The following is a 27995-nucleotide window of genomic DNA, read 5'->3' as shown; positions in this document are numbered from 1 at the left end:
GGATTAGCGGGGTTCTCAGGGTAGATTAGAATAACAGTAATTCCCAAATTCCCTCACAATGAAACAAGGGAGTTTTTTTTTTTTCCAGAGGGTCAAGAAAAGAGGAAGAGAAGTAGTAACGTGAATGTGGATCTCAAGACAGTCATCGGCATTAACATAATTCAAAATATTTGTTTGTGTCAGTTACTCTTATTGTTTAACCGTGTCTTCAATCGCTCTTTGTTCAAAATATCAGGTTTAAACTTCTTCAAACTAACCTGTCCCTTTATGGCAAGCAGTCATAAAACAGGTATCTCTTCCTGTGTACCTTGAATGCCTTCAATGTCTGTTCAAACTTCGCAGAGATTATCAGAATACCTCTTAACTCCACAAACAATCTGCCTTACTTTCTCTGCCTCACCTGCCTCTAGTTTGTTATTGATAGATCTGGCTGAGTCTCCACAAAGCAAAATTCCCACAGCAGATACAGGAAACTGTAGCCAAGGTATGAAGTGCCGCCACTCTGTTTATTTATCTTTTCTTGGGGCTTGGCAAAGAAAAAAGCCCGCCTGTATGATATTGCAGTAACAATGGAAACAAATGCACTGTGCCATTTTAGAGCATATATATGCATTCACTGTGAGCAAAGATGAGAGATCATGCGAGAAAAGCAACTCCAAGTTTGCAGCGCCAACCACATTCTTCGCCTGCCAGAGCACTTGGCTGTGGAACAAAAGGAAAGGAAAGGATTAGCAGTTTTCCATTGCTAAGTTTATGCTAAACAGTGGTAGCTTAGAACTGCTTTCCGGGGCCCTGGGAGACTTCCTTTATTTATATGTTAATTAAATATTTTTAAATTGGGGGAGATATTATTAGTCATTGGTGTAACTGGTAATAATGTAAAAGTATCAAGGTTGTAAATGATGTGACGCATTCTTTGATGTAGGTAAACTGTAACAGTCAAGAAAAAGTCAACCAGTTGACTTCTTCAGGCTTTTCCAGGTGAGCAAGCCAAAGCGGGCAGCAGGCCAAACTGATACCAACTATCTTCATACCGATGCTAAGCAGGTGTCATATGTGGTGGCTGCTGCTCAGGTGGTAGAGGAGGGTCAGAAGGTCTGAGTTTGATCCCCGAGGTCCTCTAATCTGCATTTTGAAGTTTCCTTGGGCAAGATACTGAACCCTAAGTTGCCTCTGATGTATCCAATACACTGTGAGGGTGTGAATATTAATAAAAGCACTTCTGTGAAAGTATTTATGAATGAGGCTTGTTGTAGGAAAGCACTTTGAGTGCTCAATTAGAAACGTGCTATATATAAGTACCAATTTATTTACCTCACCTCATCATTAAGTGTGGCATTCGACAGACTGGTGTGGTTTTAAATTTTTGCTGTCACACAGACGGCAAAAGTTTGTGAACACAGGCTGTCGCTTGTTCATGAGGCAAAAGGAAGTATTGAATCAATTAGCTAAACTATTCAAAAGAGTACCATCAGAAGTTTGGAATGAGAGGTATTTTTCCCCTGGTATTGGTACAGTATGCATGACAAGCCAACAACTTGGAACGGGATTTTGGCTCCCAGTGCTCTCTGTGTAATTCTTTGTATGAAATATAATTGGGCCTTGAGGGTTGTTACTCTTAATTCCTTCTTATTCCCAGTAGTAGCTAAAACCTTTTTCGACAGTAATGCAATTCACGGTAAATGCGATTCAAGCTGGTGAAGAGAGGACAAAGTTCAGCAGTTCATTAAGTACACCTAGTTGCAATTAATACAGGGCCAGCAGCCCTGTAATAAATCATGTCATTTTGTTATTTTGTGGAGTGCATTGTTAAAAAACTGTAAACTCGTAAATTTAATTGAAAATGCAGCAGCTCGAGGGTTTCCATCCAGTTTTCACAGGTCACATCCCCCAGCTGGGAGATCTGGCTGGAATCCAGAGTGAGTTTGTGTGCCAGTGAAAAGGTCACAAGTAAATCAGTGGAATCTCTGAATATGATTCACAAGTCATTAACCATCAGCGTCATCAAAAAGTAACAGAGTGTATCTTCTTAGGTAATGCTACGTCAGGAGCCAGAGTCTGAAGTGCAAAGTGCAGCAATGGCACATTTACACTTTAAAAAGAAAATGCCACTTATCTGAGAAGTCAGTGTCAACAGCCAATATGTGGGCCTACAACAGGGCCATTTCTACTTCTGAAGCCTGCCAGCATGTGTGATTCAACACCTTACACGCAGCTGTACTCGTGATCACCCCTACAGTCGCTTGACAGGATCTTGCAAAGGAATTAACACTAGCATCATGCTTCCTCCCTGATCTCCTTCTGTGACTCAGATACAATGCATCAGCATTCGTGGAAGAGGACTTTAGCCCGCAGGGCCTTGTCACTTGCTAAAGGAGAACAGAAAAGGTAGATTTGTCATAGACCGCCTCCCTCTGTGGAGAACAAAACGTCACGGCCAACTGACCCGTGAGACATTTGCTTTAAAATGCAGATGACACCGGTATCATCTGAGCCGGTACAAAGGTACACTATGATCGAGCTGACTCTGACAAAATATTAACAAGAAGAGCTTACTTAACTGTCAAATGAGGCTTTTTTCTGGATCCAAGCACATTTCAAAAGAAACCTTTTGAAATGTGGTTTGCTGTGAGTTAATGGATAGTGAATCCTGTCTCACAGGGATGCATCAGCATAGATAAATATCACTGTTCTTCTTGACTTCCCTCATCTCTCAGGATTTCTTCGGCCCTCATCCTTTTTGCTTTTTCCTTCCTTCCTTCCTACTTTGGTCTAATGCACTCTCTCTCTTTCTCTTGCGTGAATGAGTTTTGGACAGTAAACAGAAAAGGGAATAGACTGGGCCAGGCCATTCTGAGTAAGGTTGGTGTTTAAAACATACTGAATACATGGACTTATTAACAATATCACCTGATCAGTTTCCGGAACAGGATGTAAGGAAATTGCTAAACACTAATCCCACTGAGCGAATCAGAGCTGCTCTTATGAGAAATGAAGTCTTATACAGTGTTAAGTGTTACAAAGTAATGCATTATTGTGCAAAATTAAGTAATCACATTACAGTTACAATTATGTTGTAACTTGTGTTATAATAGTATATTCTTGAGTTATCTGCGCACCAGGTGGACAGAAAGGAAAAAAAACATCAAATAAGCATGCTCTTTTCTCCTTCCTGCGCACTTGCGCTACAGTTAGCTGATTTTAGTTCAGGTGCTGCAGTAAAACGGTGAAGTTGGTACAGCAAGACAGCTTTTGAGGACTGTGGACGTTACTCTTATTTTTATTGCACAAAAGGACAGTGTGAAGGTAAAGTGGAAACTGCATCCAGGATGGAGCAATTGTATCATACTGCTAACACAAATTTATCTCTTTGCTAACTGCACAACCAGCATGCTAATGCTAAGCTAGCCAAGGTTACTTTGTCAGCTTTGTGCTCAAACCTAAAAACTGAAGGAGAGATCTTGTGTTTGTCCTCATTAGGATAGGGAATTGTGTTGGTGTGCGGGACAGTAGGCTATAGGGTTTATATAATTACCTGGTAGTCATGAGACAGTGCTTTTCAAGTCATTTTACGAAGTAATGAGAAAGTAACAAGTCTTGTAACAAATTACTAATTAGGTAACATTCAGCATCACTTTTAAGAAAAATAACAAGTAATGTGTAATTCATTACTTTTCATGATTAATGACAAGACATTGGTGTTATATAAAACTATTAAACCTTGATTATGTTATACAGTATAATGTTAGGGGGTTTGCGAGAGGACAAGTGGAAGGAAAGAACGGTTTAGGAAACAACAGGGATGAGATGCACTTCTATAGCAGTGGCTGACAATTAACTCATGGAGGTCAGTTATGATCCTCAATTCTGCTATCGTGGCAGTTAACATTGCATGTGGGTTTTTTCTGTTAGTCAAAATGTTGTGAAATCTCAATGCACAGACGTAATATACACTTTTTAAAAAAACACAAAAAAGGCACCCCTTAAAACGCCAGTACTTGCTTAAGAATTATTTGGTTTTAAAGACTTTTTCAGCATCCAGGAGTCACTCTTCCAAACTGTGAATAAATACAACACAGTACTTCCTTAAAGTTCCCTGTTATAAAACTCACAATTAGCCCTTTAAATGAGATAAGATTAAGTAAAACCTTAAATATTAATGAGTTATATAAGATTTTCCATGTTGTGAAATTGTATTTTTTGTCATATTCTTAGAAAATGACAGTTTTGAGAGTTGTTTTGTTTTTTTATCCATTTATATAACAATAGTTCAAAGATTTCTGAGAAAACCTGAATAAAGCACAGGTAATGATTGTTGATGTGCAATTAGGCTTTCTTGAAATCATAAGACGAGAGAGCGAAATCACATGTTCGGACAACCAGGAGTCACCAAAGGTTCACGCTGTTTTCATTTTTCATTAAGTCTTCATCAAGAACGGTGCAGGCTCGATTTAAGAGATTAGTGGAAAAGCTGCGTTTGCATTAGCCATGTGTGCGCGGGAGTGTGTGTTCGTGAGTGTATCTGGTCGTCTGTTGTTGTGTATACGGGACAGTGCAGGCCCTCCTTATCAGGAGGATTTATATGCTTTTGATTTCTGTTCATGCGTTGGCGGCGGGACACAAACCCTGACCTCATCTTCAATCTTGTAATAAAACTGTCCTCTCAGCTCTTCTCATCTCGCTCTCTCTCACTGTTTTCCTCTGTTTGTGCCCCTCCCCTCAGCTCCCCCAGTCCCTCCCTTTTATTTTTCTCTCCAACAATATCATTATATTTCCACCTTTTTTCACTTCTATTTTCTTACATTCACTTCCCCCACCTTCCTCCTGCTTCCAGTAAGCCTCATTGCCCCTCGATAAAAACTGCTGTGTCATAAATTCAGCACACTCACACTTTATGACATAATCAGCACCATAAAGCTCGGTCTATATTTAGCTTCGCTCACAAGCACTGTAGCGGTGGGGTGAAGGTGATGTAGAGCACTGTGTCAAGGCCAAGCTGAGCTACCTGCATTTTTAATGGTACTGATGCTTTGTGATTAGAGGAGGTGGGCACTCTGTCAGCGAGGACTCTCTTGGAAGGAGAACAACACTTAAACTGTTGCCTTTTCTAAACTTATCAATTCAGATATTGCACAGTTCATATTTTATTTATTGCTCTTATTCCTCTTGTGGGTTGGTTAAAACTTTAATTCAAGTTCAGCGCAGCTCCTCTGGCAACAAACAACTGCAATGATATTTTGCTGCCAAGCGCAGATTAACAGTTTCAAAAGCCTCTTCTCTGAATGAGAAAAGCTGCAGTAAGCCGGGCTAAAGTTGAACATTCATATTTAACAATGCAGAGCACAAAAAGCGAAGAACGAGGAGCAACGCATCAGACCGCGATAAGTGTCCCGAGAGCGTTTCCGTCATCTGGTGTCAGCAGTGACAGCAGTCTCTCAGCGTCATCATCCCACTTTCTGAAGTCCCAGTTTGAGAGAGCTGTCTAAATTGCAGTTTGCTTTGACAGGCTGGTGAAATTTCATAGCGAAGATTTTTCTCATTTAAATTTGAGTCAGGCTGAAGTTGGCCTCCTGGAGAACAGAGCAGCGAGCTTGACGTGCGTGGGAAATATTTCTATCAGTGTTCCATTTGTTGAACAAGCATCACGCTCTGCCAGTGTTTGGCAAGCTGAGCCTGATGCCCCGAGTTGTAAAATATTTGGACAAAGCGTGCAAAGATACAGCACAGTATGCCGGGAACAAGACCAAACGTGGTGTTTGTGTAGTGTTTGGCAATGGCAGAACAAGTCGAATGGTGGAATTCCCCATATTAAGACACATAGTAAGGGCTACTGTTTGTATGCTGTCAATCATTGAACTAAATCTTGGATCAAAACCCATTTTGGACTACGTCTGAAATGTGAACAACTACCACAGCTCAAACACTACACTACACTATAAACAAGCCATGACTCACCACCGAGCCCCCTCCTCTTTAACCCCAGAGCCACACACACAAACACGCACACACCAATTACACCCGCTGAGACACATCAGTACTACTGCAGACACATCTATTGGTTTTGAGGTCAAGAGGTGGAATAGATGGAGAGTCAGTGAAACAAAAAAAACGACACGGGAAATGGAATAGAGTGCTGGGCAACAATAGCGTGCTGTTTCATATCCACACACAACAAACACAGTTTAGCTCAGTGGGATAGTGATGACTCATTCCCTCCTGATGCCCATGGGCCTGGAAAAACACACAAGCAGGGAACCATCTGATGGCTAAAATGATTGATAGGCAGTGGGATAGCTATTGTAATCGTAGTTGCATAACCAAGTACATCTGCAGCAGCATCGACGTAAAAGGCCTGCCATGCATGTTTGGGCAAGTCGTGTGTGTTGACAGTTACATTTCCTCCAGTGCACAGGTGTGAATTTACTTCCACTTTGGTAAAGATTTTTAACGGAGTATCCGCGTTCTCTGCTAAATGCAGGCCTCCTGCACTCATTTACAGCAACAACAAAGGTGGACTTTGAAAAAACACCCTTTTCTTCAGTTGCCTTATTGTTTATGTTACATAACAGCACTCGTGATGGAGCTTAAAGGGAAAACATGAGGATCACAACATTATCTAGAGTCTTCTAAAGCCTAATTTGTTTTGTTTGCCTTTGGTGGGACATCAGTGAAATGAGTCAAGTGATGTTCTGGAGTGTGTCGGGGATATGCTTCCTCCTGCGGGCATGAAGAGATTTTAGGTGAAAAGGCAGCAGGTGAGTGGGCGGCCTCTCCCTTACCATGAAATAGGTCACATTCTTCTTGTTAACTCTTCGCTTGCTCTTTAAATGAACAATTTGTTCACATGTAAGAATAAAGCTTATGTGACAGAGACATTAATCCAATTTAGTTTGTCTACAGATGGTAATGATTTTTCTTATTGTAATGGCTGTACCGTTTCACACATATTTTATTTAAATTCAAGATGAAAAATGTTTTTTTCCTTCTGCAAACTAAAGACAAATATTGGAATTTTATTAACTTTTAATTTTCTGGGGCAGACAATCATTCTTGTTGAACTGACACTAGAATTTGGTGCTCATAAAACTGATTTATGAGATTTTCAAATGTGGACACATTTTTTTTTTCCCCCCTACATCTAGAATAAATACATTAAATCCTTTGAATTTCCCCAAATGTCCCCAAAATGTGTTGAAAGCATCCACTTAATCTAAAGCTCGTCAAAGTAATGAGCCATAACTACATGACTTATTTAGTGGCACAACCCAAAAAAGTTCCAAACAGCTGGTTTTGTTCCTTGACTTTGCGTGATACGATAATTGATAGAAATCACAAAGCTGTAGGAAATACAAATTGCAGTTCTTAAATGATGATTTTATTTATTAATAAAAAATAGCTTTCCAAACCTATTGTGTGAAAAAGTAATTGCCCCCTAAGCATAATAACTGGTTGTGTCGCCCTTGCCTGAACAAACTGCAATCAAGCTTTTGTGATGATTGGGGATGAATCTGTCACATCGCTGTGGAAGGATTTTAGCCCACTCTTGAACATCAACAGCGTGTTTAACGTCATGTTAAAGCATCTTGGCTTATATAGCAAACTCCAAAACCTTCATTTTATGTATTTTTTTAAGGCATTCAGAGGTGAACTTGTTGGTGTGTTTTGGATCATAACCCTTGAAGCACTTGAGCTTCGATGGCCGGGCATTCTCCTTTAGGATTTTCTGGTAGAGAGCAGAATTCATGGTTCCATCAATTACAGCAAGTCATTCAGTTCCTGAAGAAGCAAAGCAGCCGCAGACCATCATGATACCGCCACCGTGTTTCACTGGTGGTATGATGTTGTTTTTATGAAATGATGCGTTAGTTTTACACCGGATATAACAGGGCTCAAAACTTCCAAAAAGTTAAAGTTTTGTCTGATCAGTCAAAAGAACATTTTTTACAAAGAGGAACTGTTTAGGAACCACAGCAATTCAGTGGGAGACCACGGAAAGTTACAGAGTGATGAGCAGCATAGTCCATAAAAGTCACACTGGTGACTCGATAACTGAGCAGTTCCAAACCTCCTCCAGCACTAACATGGCTTCATGGCATTGCTTTCCATGGAAGCACAGCCCCTGTTGGGATCATGTGTAGGTGGCACAGTACTTTTGTTCATTGTCCACGTACAGGCAGTCCCTTCATCGGTCAGAAATTTGACTTTTGTGTACTGCATGTGCAAAAGGGTGAGCTCTGTTCATTGTTCACACAGTGACATCAAAATGGACAAACTTTCCAAATCTCATAATGAATAAGCAAATATATGACAGCCCAGACTGAGACCAAAGATCAAATGCTCATATTACTTGCACTTTTTAAATGTGTAACCTGTGAAAAACATTGGACATTTGCTGCAACTCAGTCAAGCTGAATTTTTTGCTGAAATGTTTACTGACAACTATTTTTACTTCTTCTAATCTTAAATTTCTTCTAAGTAGCTTTTATTTACCAAACTAGATTCCCCTGATACAGTTTTTCTGTAGTCAAATTATTTCCAAAGTGAACTAATAGCTTGCAAGTCCAAAGCAGTTTTTTTTTTTCCAACAATGGAATTCCTGATTAGCGACACAACAACATTCAGACACACACACAAATCCTCTCTCTGTTTGTTTTTCCATTTACCTTGCAGCCCTTGCTTTTTTCATGGCCACTCGTTTGTCCATTTGCAGGACAAGGTGAGCAGGGCTCCTGGTGGTAATACAGGCCACCCTGCAGTCCTGCATAATGACAGCAGCCATAGGGTGATGGGAAGTGGCTGTACCACAGGTCCTCAGCCAGCGGACACTTTGGACAGGAGTAAAGGAGGCCTTTCCCCTGAGCTTTCTCCACGCTCACTTTCGGGTTCCTCATCCATCTCCGTACCTGCACAGGAAAAAAAAAGAACAATATTTATTCTAAATAAGAAAAAAAAAATGCTCTGATCTGACTTATAACATCTCAGTTTCTTCCTCTGCTGCTGAAGGTAATTGCACAGGATCTCCACAGATGCACATGTGCATACAGTGCATATACACCAACACCTTACCAGCTGCAACTCATCATCAGCAGTTTGTCAACTTATCCATGATTACATGTTAGCTAGAAAGAGATACACACATGAAGGAATGCACTTATCAGAGGCACAGGTTGTGTCTCCACTCTGCCACACATTAATCAGAGGAGGTGCACTCACACAATGACATATATGTATTACACACACAAATGCAAGCACACACACAGACATCTGATGGCGCAAAGTATGATGTTGAGTCTGTCTCGGTGAAGAATGAAAACACAGCCTTATTTGTCTACTCCCGGGTATGTTTTTTTTTCAACACCAGCGTTGCTTCACCAATACTTCGTAAAAGCTGAGGAGAACATCAGTCCTCAAGTGTGCTTCTGTGATGAAGTACAACAAGTCAAACCTTCATGCATTCACGTCATGAGCGCGTGTTCTAATTATTACCCTTATGCTGTCAACAAACGCAGCACAAGTCGGTGCACGCAAGAACAATGCATACTGTACACACAGTGCTCCTTCAGTGACTAAGACCAGAGAAGCACTGTCACTTACAGGAAACACCGGTGTGTTTACGTTTGTGTGTGTGTGAGTCTGTGCGTGTGAGTGTGGAGGAAAGAAACACATAAAAAAAATCTTGGTGAAAGTGGAGAGGAAACCGATAAACAGACACAGAAACAGAAGGAGATTGACAGTGAGAGGAACCTTGTGAAATTTCATCCTGCTGCGTGACTCGAAAATTTAGAAAACACACACCACAGGGCTGTAGCCTGTGGCGGCTGAGCAGCACAAAGTCCAAAATGCAGTAACACACACACACACATACAGCACACACGCTGAGACTGAACGCCTAAGTCGAAGGGCGGCCTCGACAGCCTGTCAAGGCATGTCGGGTCGAAGAGAAAACAGACTTGGAAAAACACTCCAGCAGGTCAACACAAAAACAAGCCAGCTGCTGTAGGGCTGCCACAGAAAACGGATGACACACACCTAAAATAAGAAAGCAACGCAAGCTTCTTCACACATCGCGAGTCATGAACTGGCTGCACGTGATTGGAGTTCCATCTAATTACATGACTTTTCCCTTTGTTGTTTTTGAGATCAGGTTCAAAGAGGTAAGGGAATGTGACAGATCAAACAGTGTTCCGTCATACCTGTTGTTCGCCGCGCCGCGCTGACAGTGAAACTAATTATAGGTGCCGAATCCACCGAATTTGGCACAAAAACACAGTCATCCATCGCTCATTGGAATGTGAAAATGTTGGCTTGCTTTTGAAAAAGCTGTGCACGACATCATCGCTGTTACGTATTTGCTCCTGTGTAACAAGTTGTAAATGTTCAAATATACAGTGACCGATAAAAGTACAGTTACATGCAGAATGCAGCTGTATTGACTTTACATTTCCATTCCTTGTTCTGTGTGACACAAGGCTCTGTTTGGACTCATGCTTTCCTTATTATGCAATTAGGATAATTCTGAAGCAATTAGAGAAATAAATAAACCCTGAGAGGCAGCAATAGCATCAACCGGGATTCGGGAATGTTCTGCAAGGTTCTGTTTTTTTATTTTATTTTTTATCATCGCTTGGATGGAGCAGAAGGGAAGCCAAAATTGAAATCATTTGGAAAAACTGAAAAGAAAAATTTTAAGTTTACATCGATAGATAGATAGACTCTGTGGGAAATTCACTGCAAGCATAGAGCGCCTGTGGGAGTACATGCGTGGTTGTGTGTGTGGGTGTTAACGCAATCTGTCCTTATTCACCAGGCGATTCATCAGTAATCCACACCATACTGTACTCCATCTGAGCCAGCACAGACACACAAGAACACACATTTTGGACCACTCATATTGTGAGTAAAAAAACCAAAACTAAACAAAAACACAGCAGTGACACAATCAGATCAGAAATGTATGTAAATCTATCCAGTAACCTACTGGATAGAAAACTAATATGAATCAAGAGCATAAGTGATTGTTGCTTATTTGTTGCTATCTGGGAAGATGTTCGCTGCCTAAGGCTGAAATTGTGGCAACATGAAGTAAATAACAGCTGCAATCAGCCCTTAACTCGTCATTTGAATTATTTTACTACATAAAAAATAAAAATAAAAAAGTTCTGTTGTATCCCCAGAGCAGCAATGTGATTATTGACTGAGTGCATTACCTCTCTTCCACAAGTGGGAAGTAATGTTAGTCATATCCTTCCTGTTATGGCCTGCAGGCACCGCGCGCTGTTTTGTTTTGTTTTTTTTCTTTTGATCTCATGTAAATCGACTGCAAATTATTCAGGGAGCATAATTAAATTTGTTTTTAAGATTGACATGTTTTAGTCAGATTACAGCATACGGTGACTTTTCGAAATCTAATAAACCTCAAGTAATATTGTAGTAACACAGCGACAGCAGTCGTATACGGTCATTTCTCATAATGCAATCAAGTGTGCAAACTGATTTATTAACATCTGTGACATGCAATTCACTGATACCTGCCTTGATATGTAATGCAGATAAAAAGCATGTTTTATTTTTGTGCTTGATGTTGAAGCGAACTTTCTGTGCTTGTGTTTAGAAAACAGTACAACTTTTGTAAATCACCCATAAAACTAACTATGAGAGTTTTTGGGGGGATTGCGCTCACAGGCTGTTTTGCCCCATTTAGTAAATCTTGCCACTAGTTTCTTAGGGCTACAACTAATGAGTGGTTTACTAATAATTAATCAGTTATAAAACTTGAAAAAGTGTGGTACAAACTATTGTTGTAATATATTTGTTATTGTTTTAAGCGAGGTTTAGGCTAGTGCAGTCAGGAAGGGCATTCGGTATAAAATTGGTGCAAAAATTAAATACGAATGAGCTTTCCATACTGCATACTGGTTGAAGCCTGGGTCGACGATGAGGGAAACCAATGCAGTTGACCAGCAGGGGCCCGATGGATAATGCGCTACTGCCGAACAAATACAAAAGAGTAGGAGATGGAGGGAAGGCATGTTTAGAGGCAGTGAGAGAGAAAGAAGGACAGGAGTGTAGAAGTGAGAGTGGGGACTGTGATGGTTTGGACATGTGCAGAGGAGGGATATTGGACAAAAGGATGTTAAATATAGAGCTGCCAAGCAGGAGGATAAGAGGAAGAAAACAGAGAAATTCATGGATGTAGCGAACTAGGACACGCGGAGGGATGGTGTGACAGAAGAAGATGCTAGGGACGAATTGATGGAAGGAAGCAGATTATCTGCTGTGGGGACCCCTAAAGAGAGCACCCGAAAGAAGAAGGGGAAGGAGGTGTTGTTCACTTTGTGTTTAGTTCCCCATTGAATGTAATAACTTAATAAATACACATTTATTTATTTAGCTAGCACTTGAGTTTGACAACACATAGCTATGATAACTTCTTTATTATGACTTTCTATATAGCCAACCAATTTTTTTTTTTTTTTTTGGGGGGGGGGGGGGGGGGGTATAAGCCATAACACAAATCACACATACTGTAATAATCCTAGTCCACTTTACTGTTGATATTAAAAGTTTGAAACAAAACAGGAGAAGTCTGAAATATGCAATGCAAAGTCTTGCAGATGTTCTGCAGCCCATTGATAGAATTATTTTGCAATTTGACAGTAATATGCAATATGCAAAAATAGGGTTTATTGACCTCTAGTGAGGGTGACAGTTATAATGCATCCTTGTGAGGTGAACCTTATTAGAAAGTGAGACCTAAGAACAGTTTTGAGTTTTAAGTACAGCTTGAAGTTATGCTTTTATAAAAGCCAGGGCCCACATTCATCAGACCTACAACGAACCATCACAGAAAACATTTAATGCAAACTATCAACATTACACACCAGTAATGAGCCTTGTGGCAGCACTGCAGCAGAACCCAGGATATGCTGACTAGATCCTAACCACAGGACCTCTCTTCCACTCAGTGATTTCAACACAACACACACTTGTGGGTCCTGAAGTGCAACGGTGTTTTGGAATACGCAAACACACAAGCAAAAAAAGAAAAAAACCTAACACATGCTGTAAACACAGACAAGCAGGGAGTCCAATCTTACGCTTGATTAGAGCGGCTTAGCCTTCACAATGACATCATCTCTGGTGTGCACACACATGCACACACACATACACACCCACACACTCTGGCTGTGTCACCACCTCTCACAGCCAATATGCAGCTCATGTGTAGGCGCAAAGATGCACCCCCACCAAAATGTATGTTTTTCATCCAAACTCACCTTTCTCTTGACAAACTGGAAGGCAGAGCACTTCTTAAAGGAGAAGGCAGTTTTCTCTCCCCCACCTCCACCTCCCACGCCACTGCTTCCCCCTCCTCCTCCTCCTCCGCCTCCTCCTCCTCCCCCATTCACCAGCTTCATGGCCGACACCGGCACACCGCTTGCTTCTGTAGATCCCAGGATGACGGGCAGACTGGCAGACAGAGAGAAAGCAAGAGAAAGAGTTCAATAAGGCAACGAAAGCAGGAGTGATGCCTCCGCAATATGAGCAAGATTTGGGATGCAAGAGGAGAGTGAGAGCGAGAGGCGGCAGGAGGAGGCAGATGGACCAAAAATTTGAGGGTGAGATGCTGCGATATGAATGAGATTACCTCAAAACCAACCTGTCAGAACAGAGATGAAGACGGGGCTGAAGTAAGCGAGAAAGTGAGAAATTCACAGAAAAGAAAGAGATGGAGAGACAAATACACCTGCTCCTGCTGATGTGGGCAGGAAACAGCATTGTTTACAGCACCCCACACTCAGCATCTCAGTGAATGTCAGCTGTGTGTGAAGTTTACGCGTGCATCCACGAGTGTATTTACAAGATGGGTGTGTTTAAGCACGGTTCTACAAGTGTGGATGAATGTCTAATTTCTCCATCCCTACCTTTATGCAGTTCCGCTGGCTGGTTTCTGCTGATCCCGCTGCAGCCTGTCTTTTTTTATTTGTTGTTGTCCGGAGACTCCTCCGAAGCCCGGTCCCAGATCAGATGCACCACCAACACCAACAACTCCCAGTTACAAGTGTCCCTCTCTGGGCTAAGCTTACATTCCCAAAAATAGGATGCAGAGAACAGAAGCAAGTCTGAGGCGATGGTGTTGTTAAATAAAGAGCATGTCACTGTGTGATTAGTGGGTGAGCGTGTGCGTCCTCACTGGTGCAAAGACTTGAGGTGCACTGTGGGTGAGTGCACAGAGGAAGTCTCGGGAAGTGCGTGAATGAAAGCATGATGAAGCGTGTGTGTGATGAGTCCAGCTGCAGTCCTCTGGCTCACTCCGGTGCTACTTTATCAATGAAAGGCTCTGCAGCAAGCAGATGCTGCCTCCCCTCCCCTTCTCTTTCTCTTCCCATCTCTCTCTCTCTGTCTCTCTCCCTTCCTCCAAATCCTTCACTGTTTCCTCATCACCACTCTGCCCTCCCCCTTTTTCCCTCCGCTCACTCATTTTTCTGCTGCAGTCAGGGCTGGCTCCTCCCACTCTCTCTCCCTCCTTCAGCCTGCCTCACCTCAGTCCTCCCTTGTTTTCTCCCCTTTTTTCTGAAACTGTATCGCTGAGGACCAAAGAGGACGGTGACATCCAATGCGTGTCTCCATCACAGCAGGCCTGCGTGTCAGGGATAATGGTAGTGAACCACTGGCTCTTTTGATCCAGCCGGACTTCACGCTCACACTGACACACATCTCGTCCCGTCAGTGCATATGCCCTTGCCTCTGTACCAATAAGGCAGGAGCAGTTTAATTTCCTAATCTGACACCCATGTACAATAAAGCTGAATCACTTTCCGGTTACGCTTTCATGGACATTGAGTGCTGTAAAAAAAAAAAAAAAAAAAGAAAGCTTCTAGTTGCGAGCCGGCTGCTGCCTTAAAAGTAAAACAGTAACACATGAATTATTAACCATTACATATGCTTTATATATGATAGGCTTCATGGCTTTTCGTGTAGCAATTAGAAGCGAATGTTTACTCACTCTGCTGCACTGATGAGAAAATTACTTTCTACTTGACCTTCATCTCTAAATTCACATTGCTCGACGGCATTTCTAGCAGCTAATGTCAAAGTGTGACTTGAATTACAAGTAGGAAGAGCTACAAGGCAGTGTTTTTGTTGACCCACCCCACCACCACGATTACTGGGATTATGTTAGGTTAGGGTAAAGATTATAGGAAGTAGCACTCAACACTTGTTGTCTGCCATATCTCCATAGTAGCATCTTAGCAGGTGGTGTTTTATATACACTTATGACAGAAAAGCCAAGCCATGACTGCAGGAGTGGGTTTTAGCACGGATGTCATCGTGCTAAAATAAAGACCTGTGCAGTGAGCGTCAAGATGTCATGTGATTCATAAGGTTCATGTAGTACTTTTTTAAAGTTTTGATAACTCCAATTTTGTTTCAGAACTTTAAAGCATAATTAGTTGTGCGATATTTTAAATTAATTAAATTTTCTTTATAAAGTGTCGAATCACAACCCAACACAACAGTCACCTCTTTAAATTGAAAGGTAAAGACCATACAATAATCGAAAGAAAACTTCAACAATCAGACGACTGCGTTTGAGGAAGCACTTGGTGAGAGTGGGAAGGAAAAACTCTCTGATAACAGGAAGAATCAGGCTCAGAGAAGGGCAGCCATCTGCTGCGGTGAGGAGAGGGAGACAGGACAAAAGACAAAAATATTACTGTCTAAAATATCAGATGTACACTCACACTCAAATATTGTTTTTGATTGTTTGTTTACATAAAAGAGTGCATTTCTGTACTCTTTTATGTCCCGTTAACTCAAATTATTTGTTATGATCAAATAGCAGCACAATCCACAATCACAAAGAGAGAGAGAACCAGCTCCAGCAATTTTTATGGACGCTTTTAATTGACAGTATAATTTTCTACGACACACTGTATATAAAAGATGCACAGAATCACTTCACCCATTAGTTAGCAAAGTACTTTATGTGTTTAATATACCAGTTGATTGTGAAACACACAAGTTTTACTGAATAACTATTGTGTTTATCAGAGAACAATCGTGCAATTGTGTTGAGTGGCTGTATTGATCAAAAGAAAACCCATTAGAAAGGAAAGATTAAGAACCGATTTCACCGAACAACACCTCTGCACTGCGTGCAAATTAAAAGGCACCCTGCTGTACACGTGGCAAGCATTCAGACAAAATGAAACTCTAATTAGGCAGCAAGTGAGTCTGTTTGCCTCAGCTACATATTGGGAGGGATGCATTTCTTTCTCGGAGGGGAATCAGTGACTGTGCAGAATAATCAAGATCAGTCATATGACTCAGCAGTAATGACATAAAATGGTTAATGGTGAAATGAAGTGTGGACTTTACTGAGGCTTAGCTTCTACAGATGGAAGGAACATCTGGAAACCTCTGAGCTTTGTTTTTCTTGAATGCTTTCACATTTAATTTGTCTCTAAAATATTCGCTCTGATTTTATATACAGCATAGGTTTTATCTTGTTGTTGACAGAGGAAAACAATGGCACGTTATAAAGCAACAGTAGGGAGGAGTTCAGGGTGGATGGCTTTGTCGGCACAGCACTACACTGATTTTTAATAGCTTGTCTGTGTCCGCCTGCTTGTGCGCTCTTGAAGATCATATCAGAGAGAGGAGACAAATTACGCCAGTGGTAATTTAGGTCGAAAGCCTTATATGTAGCGCCAAAGTTAAGAGAGATTGTTTATTCTTTGATGTGAATTTTAATATTTGCCTCACTGCATCTAGTCAATAGAAGAAAAAGGGAAGAAGCCTATTCTGGTTTTAAGCATTAAAGCACCAGTGATTTGCTTCACTGAATCCAGTCAGGGGAATAAAGACAAAAACCTAGTTTGCTAAAATATCTCCTCATCCAGAGCTGTAAGGGCTCCAGGGTGCTATTACATAGTCTGACAGCAGCAACAGACTTACATAACCTTAACAGATTCTCACTAAAATATATAGCTGCATGGCACATGAATAATTTTGTGATCTCCCAAAAGATTATGTGCTTCTCTTATGAATTCAAATCCAACCAATAAATAATTGACAACGGGGCTACTTAAATGTTTCACAGACTTGCCAAAATGAATGCAAAGTCTATAAATTATAGAATTGCCTCAAAGTTATGTGAATGCAGTGAAGTGTCATATACAACCAGGCCCTCCTCCAAAGAGCTTACAGATATTATCGCCTGTGTGGGAGCTGCAGCTCACAAACCCTACATATTACGTGGCGTTCACATGCCTTTTCAAGCATATTATTTACTGAAAGTAATGAGACATTACATTGGAGAACAGCAACTTTCAACTAAAAGCCAAGTGAAGCTGTTTCAAGCCTCTGTGATGGTCAGAGATAATATGCACTTGCTATCTCAGACTGCTAATGAGCTCCACTGGGTATGTTTTGATTGTATATTGAACAAGACCTGGTAAAAGAAAAAGAAAAAAAATCTCCTTTTAAGTCTTTTCAGCTACAGTTACAGAGAAAAACACCCCAACTTGACTCAAGCAGCACCGACAAAACTAAAGAAGTGAGAAAACATTGGGAGCCAATTTTAAACTTTTAAAATGTCTAAAAAAAAGGAAAGAAAATGAAGCAGTCTTTTCTGGATATGAGAACAAGAGAAATAAACATTAGCAGTGTAATTTTATAAATGGAAATCATAATCAGCATAATATGTATTCGCCTCTTTAGCATTAAGGTTTGTATGCATCTGCAGTCAGTTGATCAGTACTCACCAGACACATTTCATTATGTAAATCTGTTCAACGCAAATATCAGCCAATCACATGCAGGAAATCCATGACCTGCTGAAGTTCAAACAGAACATGAGAATGGGAAGGAAATGAGATTTAAATGACTTTAAAAATGGAGTTTCTAAGTCTGAGTAACTCAGAAACTGCCGATCTTCAGATCGTCTGTGGGGTTTACAGAGAATGGTCTGAAAAAGAGAAAATATTAATTGGCAGTTCATAGAGTTGATGTCAGAGGTCAGAGGAGCATGGCCAGACTGTTTCCTGCTGATATGAACGTTATAGTAATTCATATAACCACTTGCTAGAACCAAGGTATGCAGAAGAGCATCTCTGAATCTCAACAGAGATGGGCTAGCAGCAGAAGACCACACCAGGTGCCAATCTTAAAAACAAAAAAGATAGGCTCACCAAAATTGGACAATGTTTTTTTTTTGGACGCTTTGTCATGATATGGGGTTGGTGGGCAGTAAAGTCAGAATTTAGCGTAAACAACTTAAAAGCATAGACCGATCCTGCTTCATCTCGATGATTTTAGGCTGCTGCCAGTGGTGTAATGGTATGGGGGGTAAATCTGTGCCACATTTAAGGGACACCTCATTATCAGCTGATCATTGTTTAAATGCCACAGCATTACCCGAGTACTTTTGGTTATCATTTCCATTCTTTTTAAGATCACGGCATTTTAGCATTACATTGAGTTCACTGTACTCAAATGCCTCCACAGCCACCAGATCATCATGCAATAGAGCACCTTTGACATGTGGTGGAATAAGAGATTCACATCATGGAATTGCAGCCGGCAAATCTGTAAAAGCTATGTGATGCAATCATGTCAACATGGACAAAAATCTCTGATAAATGTCTCCAGAAACCTGTTGAATTGATCCCACAAAGAATTAAGGAGTTCTGCCGGTAAAAGGATGTCCAGCATAGCAAGGTGTAACTTATAAACTGGCCTGTGAGTGTACACCCTATTTTATTTTGAAGACCAGCTTCTCCCTGTTTTTGCCCTTGCCCTCTCACTTTTCTCTACTGCATCAAACTCAGTTAATTTCCAGTGTCCGCCTCAGCTCTGCTCATACGGTTCCAGGGACAGGCTGACCACTGACATCAAGTACTGAGCTCATCACTTGGAACAACGCCCGAACCTCGTGACCCTGGCTGCAAGTGCGCATCTTTGCATTGCTTCATGAAACACACTTTCACCCACTGCCTTCTCTCACTGTCTTCCACTTCTAAGAGGATCCCGCTGACTCTGAGTCACTTTCATAAATTAACCATGTTCCTACTTTGCCTCCACAGGCTTCAGCGAGGAGCATGTATAGGAAAAAGTGCTTCAATTTTACACCAGCCGCAAGTTCCCTCCCATGCTGAAAATAGCAACCCTTTTTTATACCATTGCCATAAAGCACACAGCTTCTTCAAATGTGACTTTCTGGGTGTATATGTGTTTCTGTACAGGGATTCATACATTGCTTTTTTTCCATACTTTTCCTGCATGTGACATTGTTAGCATATTCTGTATGCAAACTGCAGCATTTGTTAAGTGTGAATTGTCTCAGGAAGCAAAGGTGTTAGAACACAGGATTATGAAGAAAGGTATATTTTGCAGAGAGAGTTGTTTGTATGTGTGTGTGTGTGTGTGTGTGTGTGTGTGTGTGTGTGTGTGTGTGTGTGCATATGTGTGGGTGGGTGTGTGTATGATGGTATCAGGATGATTGAGAATAAGTGAAGGACTGCCATCTGCAACTAAAGGCAGACTTGTGAGCAAAGTGAGCAAACAACATTCATTTTCCTTTGACACCCATATTTAACTAATAAATAGGGTGGTGAACACTATTTTGGGTGTGATTATGTTTGTCTATCTGTATGTGCATGTGTGTTTCAGTGTCTGTCACCCTTGCTTATTAGGTTTTAGTTTACCTCAAGGCTCTCCCAGGGCCTAAAGTTAAGCTTACTGAATCTATTATTGCCTAATGAGCAGCGCGCACACAGCCACGAGTCTACTGTTGGTCCAAGGTTGTGTGAGTGCGTGTGCATATGTGTGTGTGTGTGTGTGTGTGTATTAGATGCGTGGGAGGTAACAGTGGTGGTGCTTGCAAGAGTAGAGAGAGGTTGTGAGAATGTAGTGGCATGTATACAGACCCCCCCATGTGCCAAATCGTGTGTTTGTGTATTTGTTTGTGGTGCTTGTTTGCTTCAGTACAGTATTGCGTTGGTGTCTGTGTGTGATGGTGTGCGTAGGAGGGAGTTCAGCAACGAAACTCCCAGTGGGATTGACAATACTGCAGTGCTGAGCTAAGGAGACAGAGGGAAAGAAGTAGAGAGGGGAGAACCAATTACAGTGGTGCTCATCACTAAGCTCAGTCAGCTAAAATACAAGCAGAAACTCCATGGAAAAGTTAACTATACTTTACCTTAACAAAAAATCATGGCTACCTATTGTGAATAAACTGATCCGATAACAGCTCTCAGTGGCTGCAGCCTAATGTATGCTATTGTGCTATAGATTTCCAAACAACAATCATGTTTGTTGAATCAATGTCATCTTGTCAGTTATTTTCAGTGTGTTGCTGGGATCAAATAAGTACATATTCTTAAAAAAATGCATTGTTTATATATTCTCTTTGTACTACTTTTAGGACTTTTTAAGTCACTAAATTCTGTTTTCATTTCAACAGAGCTTGAGTTGAATTTATTACACCACTGAGCCATTTTTTTTCCACAGGGTGACATGTTAGCACATTAAGATGAATGTATCCACTGTGGTCTATTTTAACTTGATCTCACATGCACTTTCGAGGCACTGTAAATACTCTCTTGCGCACCAAATGTGTATTTTAACTGAAAATACCATTCAGCAGACACACTATATTTGTGACCTTTGCAAAAGATTTACATTTTCAAATGCAAGGAGGTACCTCTGGCTGGGTAAGGAAGTCAGAATATACTGAGAAACATGTGCTATCATAAACAAATGGTTTAGACTTTTTCATGGAAGTTGTTGCTAGTAAGATAAAGCAGTACACCCTCAGTCAATTCTAATATTTAAAACAAGACCTAATAAAAAAATAACTCTAGTGGGTCTTAAAATTAGGTAAATGTCACTATTTAGTGAACAAAAATTAAACAGAAGTGCCGTGTGGAAAAACTAAGAATTATGATCAGGGTAAGTAGTAGCCAGGTGCTGCTAATTAAATGTACTTGATTAACTGATCGTTAGCAAGTGTGAGCGCCTCTATAAAAAACAGGAGCTTTAGCAGCTTGCTGGTCTGGAGAATGCTCCACTAAAAAGCAAGCTGCTCAGGTGTACCAAGGACGAAAGAAATCAATAAGCAGTTGCTGCTTCCCATGAGCCTGGGAATGGTTATAAAGCCATTTCCAAATAATTTAAAGTCCATCATTTAAAAAAAAAATTCAAGACAGACAGTTAACAGTCTTCCTGAAGTGGACATCCCAGCAAATTGACATCAAGTTTCAACTGTCCAGTGCTCAGAGAAATGTCAAAAACAAACCAAGAACTGCATCTCGGACTCTACAGGCATCAGATAGTATGTTAAGTGTTAAAGTTCATGACAAACGCAGGTCATGAGCACAAACATCTCACACCAGCTGTCAAGCACGGGGGTGGAGGGCTGAAGATTTGGGCTTGTTTTGCAGTCACTGAGTTGACAGTGAACTCTAAAGTTCAATGTGAGGTCATCTGTCTGACAGCTAAAGCTTGGCCAAAACTGGGTCAAATGTGACAATGACCCTAAGCAGCAAATCTACAACAGAATGGCAGAAAAAGAAAAAAATCAAGGTGTTGCAATGGCCCAGTCTAGGTCTGGACTTCAACATGATTGTAATACTGTGGTGGGACCTTAAGAGAGCTATGCATAAACCTCATAATCCTCGACAATCTAAATTAGAGTGGGCCAAAACCTTCCACAACAATGTGAGAGACTGGTAAAGTCAAACAAAAAATAATGACTTCAAGTTATCGCTGCTGAAGGTGGTTCTACAAACTATTGAATCATAGGCTTTTCTTAATTGTTCACACACTCCTTCTGCAACTTGGGTTTTTGTTAAATAAATAATGACACTATAAAATGTAATGCTGTTCATCTCAGCTTGTGTTTACCTCATTTTAAGACCTGATAAGGAATATATACCAAAGCCAGAGCGGATATTTGATTCAACATTAAAATTAGCAGTCAGCAAAAGTATTATCCTCATTTTAGAATTCCAGAGTAATCCAATCAACTGACAGTGGGGTTAAAATTAAGAGAGAATTGTGGCTATTACAATTCCATTTTGAAAATTGTCACTCAAATAACAAACTGAATTATAGTTAGGCATTTAATTCAATGTCACTACACAACCATCCACCATCTCTACCTCAGTATATAAAGGAAACATTGCTTTCAGGACTATCACTTAACCTTGGCACTGGAAGTAAAGGTGCAGTGAGGTGCAGAATCATGCATTATGGATTCAATCCCTGGTACCAGAGAGGCTTATGTAAGAAGTTTTATTTCACCATGCATTTCATTTTTTTTTTTTTTTTTTTTGCATATATTACCACACTTCTAGTACCTGAAGTGAAAACCTCAAATGGGTCAATGATAATGATGATTAATAAATCATCATTGTACAGCGAGAAAGATTATTCACAAGCTGAAAATAGGTTACAGTTTAGGTGAATTAACAGAAATGTTTTACACTAAAATGAAATCCAATGCGACTGCAGCACCATGTCCTTAAAAATTAATGTCAGCCCACCATGTCAGCCTGATGCAAATAACTTATTTCATTTTGTCCAACGCACAAGCCCATTAAGTGAAGGAGACAATCCAAATTTTCACCTTTTTACGATCACTTCAGATTCACTGAAGACGATGTACTCATTTCACAAGTTTAAGCAGAGCGGGCTCTGGTATGTTACTGTGTACACTGTAAAATACCAGTAAGATCAAGGAATCTACAGCAACCAACAAGTGCTGGGACACAGATAGTCAGACTGCATTCTAAAAGCAAAGTGAAAGTAAATAGCAAACTTTCTGCGCACACCTGCAATCACTGAAGATTTTCTGTATAGCTGGAGTCTGGGCACTAGTGCATCCTCTGCATTTCATATCAGAGGGAGCAAATACACAAAACAAGTTTAAACATTGAGTCACAATTGATTTGTCAACATACTTACAGTAATTTCTAAGTACATACTTTTTGAACAAATCTATGTCTGCTGATGTCACCCAGCATTAACAGACATAAAAACTGAAAAAAGGCATTTCTACATTTGAATTATTACACAGTGCAGTTAACTGTAAGTGCTAACTGTCAAACATGATAACCACTAGTTTAATGCAGGTCTTAAATGTGAAGTTTGTACATTACAGTATCAATCTTATTAAAGAAGAAAGGGCACAAATAATAAATAAAGACTTGCTACTCATGAGCATGACATCTGTTTTTGCTCAAGTAGAAATAATCTAAAATTATTATTTAGATGGCGATGATTAGCATACGAAGCTAAAAAGCTCAAGCTAAGGTAAAACTGTAGCTTGCTAGCAAATTTACGTGTCTTTGTTCAGCATTTATAGGTCAAGACTGTCAAACTGTAAACTCAGAGGAACTGTAATGCCCTGAAATGTTGTCTGCCAAACCAACAGAATAATAGCTAATTAAATTTGTTTTGCAGAAACATTTCGAGTAGACTTTTAAGCAGCAATTTTTTTAAAAGCTGTTTCTTGTTGCATACACATAGCTGCAACTCACTTAGTGGGTATGTTGCCATGTCTTTGGTAGTGCATATTCTCAAGTTATCATTGCTTTATTTTCTGTTATAGTGTGGTTGTATCACCTGACACTCGCGTGATGTGCACCACCTGATGACTAGCTGTGATACGTGATTTGGTATTTGCTCTGTCTTGCGATGTTTGCGTGTCCCATATAAAGTGAAGTATTAAGCGATCCATTGTTTGTTCAGACAATATAATTAAACACAGACAACTTGAAGCTCTCTTTTTGTTTTTAATTCAGCATGTTAGAAAGTTGAAAAAAAGCCAACATCAGGGTGTGTGTAGCACGTGTTTTAACACCTACTGCACATACCTGTGTAATGTGTACTGGAGAATGTCAAGGAACAAGCATCACACGAGTTTAATCAGAAGGTTTTCAAAGACATGGCATGCGGAGCATTTGGCTCCAATTTTTAACCAGGTGTTTTAAGTTTTCATTTTCGACTTGCATGACCTGCAGCTGTGAAACTTTGTTCATGTGATAGAACAGGAGCAATGCTGTGCAAAAAAGCAATGCATTCTAGTCTATTGTTTTCCCTTTAAATACATTTAATCATTTGCACAATGGTGAAAACATCATATCCTGAGATACTCTGTGGTTGCAACCCTGATTTAGTGAAGGTATTGTCTAATGTAATTTACTTCTCTGTCAAGTTATTAACTATATGTGTATTCTTTGAATCAGAAGTGATACTAATTATTAATAATTGGTTATTATTGTTGTAATTAAATTGCTAATCACAAAAGAGTGACTATTACTATGACTCACGTATATTGTGTGTCTTCCTTTGCAGGAACTATTTTTCATCAGGGTGTGTTACATTTTAGCTTGCAAGGCAGGTAGTTTCTAGCAAGATTTCCACAGTGGGTAAGTTCAGAACAGTGTTCTGTGTGGGACTACGAACCAGTACAGTCACAAATGCACAGCACGGTTTCAGTGTGACAGTTCACAAAGGTTCTAATCACCTGGTAGGTATTTGTCAGACTGCTTGCAAGTCTCCTTCAGCAGAAAATTTCCTTAGAGAATCGTCGAGAATCAAGTATCTACATGCTAACGACATAGCTGGCCACTTGTTAGCTTGGAAGCACCTCATAAAGAGGCAGATTGTTACTCTTCTGCTCTTCGTGTGCTTCTTCGTCTGCGTGCTTTGGTTTGTTGATCAGATTAATGCTAGAGTATTGTAGATGGTAACGAACAGATCCTCCAATCCCCTTTGTTCCTTTTATAAGTTCTCGGCCTTTTCCAAATGATGCAATGGACGATTTCAAAGGCAAGTGCTGTGCAACAACCAATCTTTGGGTTTCCTCTTTCGGATAAAATATATACTGTTTTTTATTTGTTCTTTTGTTCATTCACAAAAACAGGTCAAAGATCTGCAATACACAACTTATTGGTTATGTTATATTTCATCAAAATTTACACCAATTTTACAAAGTTGCAATTTATATATGATCAGTGCTTGTAATTAGCCATGCATCATGAGGGAGCAATTCTCTTATAGATTGATTTTAGTATAACGCAGGGCATATTAACCATAACCGAAACTAGGTTAGTTCATAACAGCTTGTGACCTTGCTGCACTGCTTTTTTTTCTTTGTCTACTGTGTTGCTTGAGTGCAATCTCGTCAAAACAGGAGCAAGATAGACACTGGCTGCGGACGCATGGTACGACATACCTGAGCAGGTGATTCACGTGGTCCACAGATTGAGCAGGGTGGGTCTGGTATGAATTCAAAAGAAACATCAAGTTCCCTTCAGACCTGATGTGGAACAAGGCAAGAATGTGGAGCAGCAGGTCAGTCAGATAATTCAGCCTTCTTGCTGACTTAGCATGTGCCTTTCGATGTGATCAGGCTTCAAATATAGGACTAAAGAAACAGTTATTATGGTGAGATTGAGTGATATTTTTGTAAAAAAACAGTTTCATTCCCTTCCTTGTATTTTTTTCTCATTAAACTTTAAAATATTCATCTCTCTCTGTATCTCTCCCTGTTTAGCAGATGCTATGTGACCTTTTCAGTAATGCAATCCTCAAATGAATGATTGACAGGAATACGCCTGGAGACTTTGGGACATTATTACCTGCTTACACACATGCATATTTGCATACCAGCTGATGAGTCATGTGTCTCCGAGGACACAGATCAAGAGGCATTTAATCAGATCTTTTCTCGATACTGATCGTGCCTGAAAAACACAAAGGTTCAAGTAAAGCCTGCCCTTTTGTTGGCTGCACATATAAACTCCAATTCTGGTGATTTCACTTGAGCTAACAGATAGTTTAAACCTATTGTTTTAGTGACCTGATGCGCCTTGTGTAATTTGTATGAGAGGCTAGAGCAGGATGTTCAGCATCAGGATGTGGAGTCAGCCTTGTTAATGATAATCTCCACACTTCCTCTTTAAAAGCAGCTTCCGGGGATTTTTCAGAGTCAGATCATTGCAAATAACATTAAATTATGCTACATTGTTGTGGTGCCTTATACATTACAGAAGGTACCAAAATTGCAAGGTGCTGCCTCATCTGCATAAACTCCACCTCTGAAGATGTGCCATCTGCCACAGCATAAATTAATTTGTTTTGGGTGCATGAAAGATGACACTGAGCTAGGTGAGGTGCCCGTGTATAACTGAATAAACACATTAAAATCATTTCATTTGTAATGAAAACACAATGTCAAGTTTTTGTAACACAAGTTTTGATTTTTATGAACTTTTTAACTTAAAAGTTACCAATGTGGCATACAAAGCAGGCTGTAAACTTTCTCACTAGATATGAAAGTTTCACTTCTTAAGGCATGGATTAAAAACTGAATATATCTATCTATATACAGAGCTATAGAAGTAGAGGTCATATTTAGATCATCTTGTCTAATGCATATACTGCATATCTTGTTTTTTGTGGGTGTTTTGTGTTTTTTTTCTTTTTAGCTTGCAATAAATTTTGGTTTAAAAATCGTGTGCATTCACAAAAAATACTGGATTTTGTGACGTCTTTTTACAGCACACACCTGGCTCAAACCAAACAAAGCACCAAGCCAAATTTATCGCGTGTTTAATACGTTTCCCATTGTAATTTCTTCTACCATATATGTCCATGCCCAACCTTTAATTCTCCCCGTGTCCCTGCTCTGTCTCTCCCTTTGTAGCAGTTGTGGAATTCCATCCTTCTAGGAACAATGAGAAGCATTGACTTCAATGGAGCGATCAAGCCGATGACTCTCAGATAAGGAAGTCTGCAGGAGCCACAGGGAGCACACAGACGTACAGGAGCACTATTTACAGACACGCTTTGTTTCTGTCTTTTGTCTCTCGGGCTGCTTGTGGCATGCCAATCATTTCCCTTTGTCCCATATGTGCCATGGATATGAAATCACAGTTTATATTTACTGCCCCTTATGGCAGATTTCATTCTGTGTTGGATAATCATTACACCAATCACAGGTAACCAGTTTCACCCAGTTATGCAATTTTATGATTAACATAACTTTTGGATAACTTTTTTCAATCTTGAGGTAATTCATTTTTTTGATTTGGATTTTAAGGGAAGAACCAAAAGCGGAACTGGTTAACAGAACAGAACCTGCTATTATTAATATTATAAAATGAAATATGTTTTATCTTATTAAATATTTGAATGTTTTCAAATATGTAATTGTGTTATTATCTCATTAAATATGTATGACTTTCCATCAGCGTCCAATGTGTCAAAATGTAGAATAATTTAAAATAATTAAAAAATTTCATAATTGCATAAAAAAATAGCTCAAAACATCTCACTTTAAAAAGAATATGCACACAATAAATAACTCATTGTGGACAAGAAGATGTTACATTTCAGTTAATGGACCAATGATACGCAACACTATAATTTGACGATTACACTCACAGACAAAAATCTTATGTGTTAAATAGAATGTAGTAATGATAATATAAATGGAGGGGTAAAATTATTTTGTTGACATTATCAGGCATTTAATTAATATATATATACCCTACTGTTACATCATGAGCTATAGGGTCAGAATATGTTATTTAATATGAGTTATTGAACTGTATAGTGCTTCTCTACCCTACCTGAGCACTCAATAAATGTATAATAATATAATAATAGTAGAAGTACAATGATCTCCCATGGCACCACTGAAAACAATGGTCAACATATTTACGTCTATAATCTACACACTTAGTGACACATATGATGTCAACCTACTCGTGCACTCTTCTTGCCTGAGTGTGTCCTTTATTGTCCATTTCCTGCACAAGCGGTCAGCTGCTTCCTATCTGGCGCCACACCAATGACCAGCCACAGACCCCCCATCGCCACGGTAACACTATGAGGGAGGGTCAAGAGCGGAGGGAGAAGAGATGGAAAATGCTGATAGGAAGAAACAGGACATTCCCTCGTTCACAGTTGAGCTA

The 27995-nt window shown here is 40.0% G+C and overlaps 1 protein-coding gene and 1 long non-coding RNA gene across 2 annotated transcripts in view; one reads left to right on the top strand and one right to left on the bottom strand.

The window, feature by feature from the left end:
• sgk1 (serum/glucocorticoid regulated kinase 1) overlaps positions 1-14427 on the bottom strand; it is a 35587-nt gene extending 21160 nt beyond the window's left edge. The window contains exons 1-3 of the mRNA XM_005449566.4: positions 13926-14427; positions 13278-13470; positions 8664-8903 (exon numbers count right to left, since the gene is read on the bottom strand). Coding sequence (XP_005449623.1) covers positions 8664-8903; positions 13278-13418 — 381 coding nt within the window. The 5' untranslated portion in view covers positions 13419-13470; positions 13926-14427. The remainder of the gene's footprint in view (positions 1-8663; positions 8904-13277; positions 13471-13925) is intronic.
• On the top strand, positions 8916-27068 carry LOC109194854 (uncharacterized). The gene is made up of 3 exons (XR_002056602.2): positions 8916-10154; positions 10808-10893; positions 25208-27068. It is a non-coding gene; the product is annotated as an uncharacterized LOC109194854 (long non-coding RNA).
• Positions 27069-27995: the final 927 nt, after the last annotated feature.

The sequence above is a fragment of the Oreochromis niloticus genome, linkage group LG15 (assembly GCF_001858045.2).
Source record: "Oreochromis niloticus isolate F11D_XX linkage group LG15, O_niloticus_UMD_NMBU, whole genome shotgun sequence".
Classification (NCBI taxonomy): Eukaryota; Metazoa; Chordata; class Actinopteri; order Cichliformes; family Cichlidae; genus Oreochromis; species Oreochromis niloticus.
The sequence above is the reverse complement of the archived record's forward strand: the minus strand, read 5'-3'. Positions and strand labels throughout refer to the sequence as shown.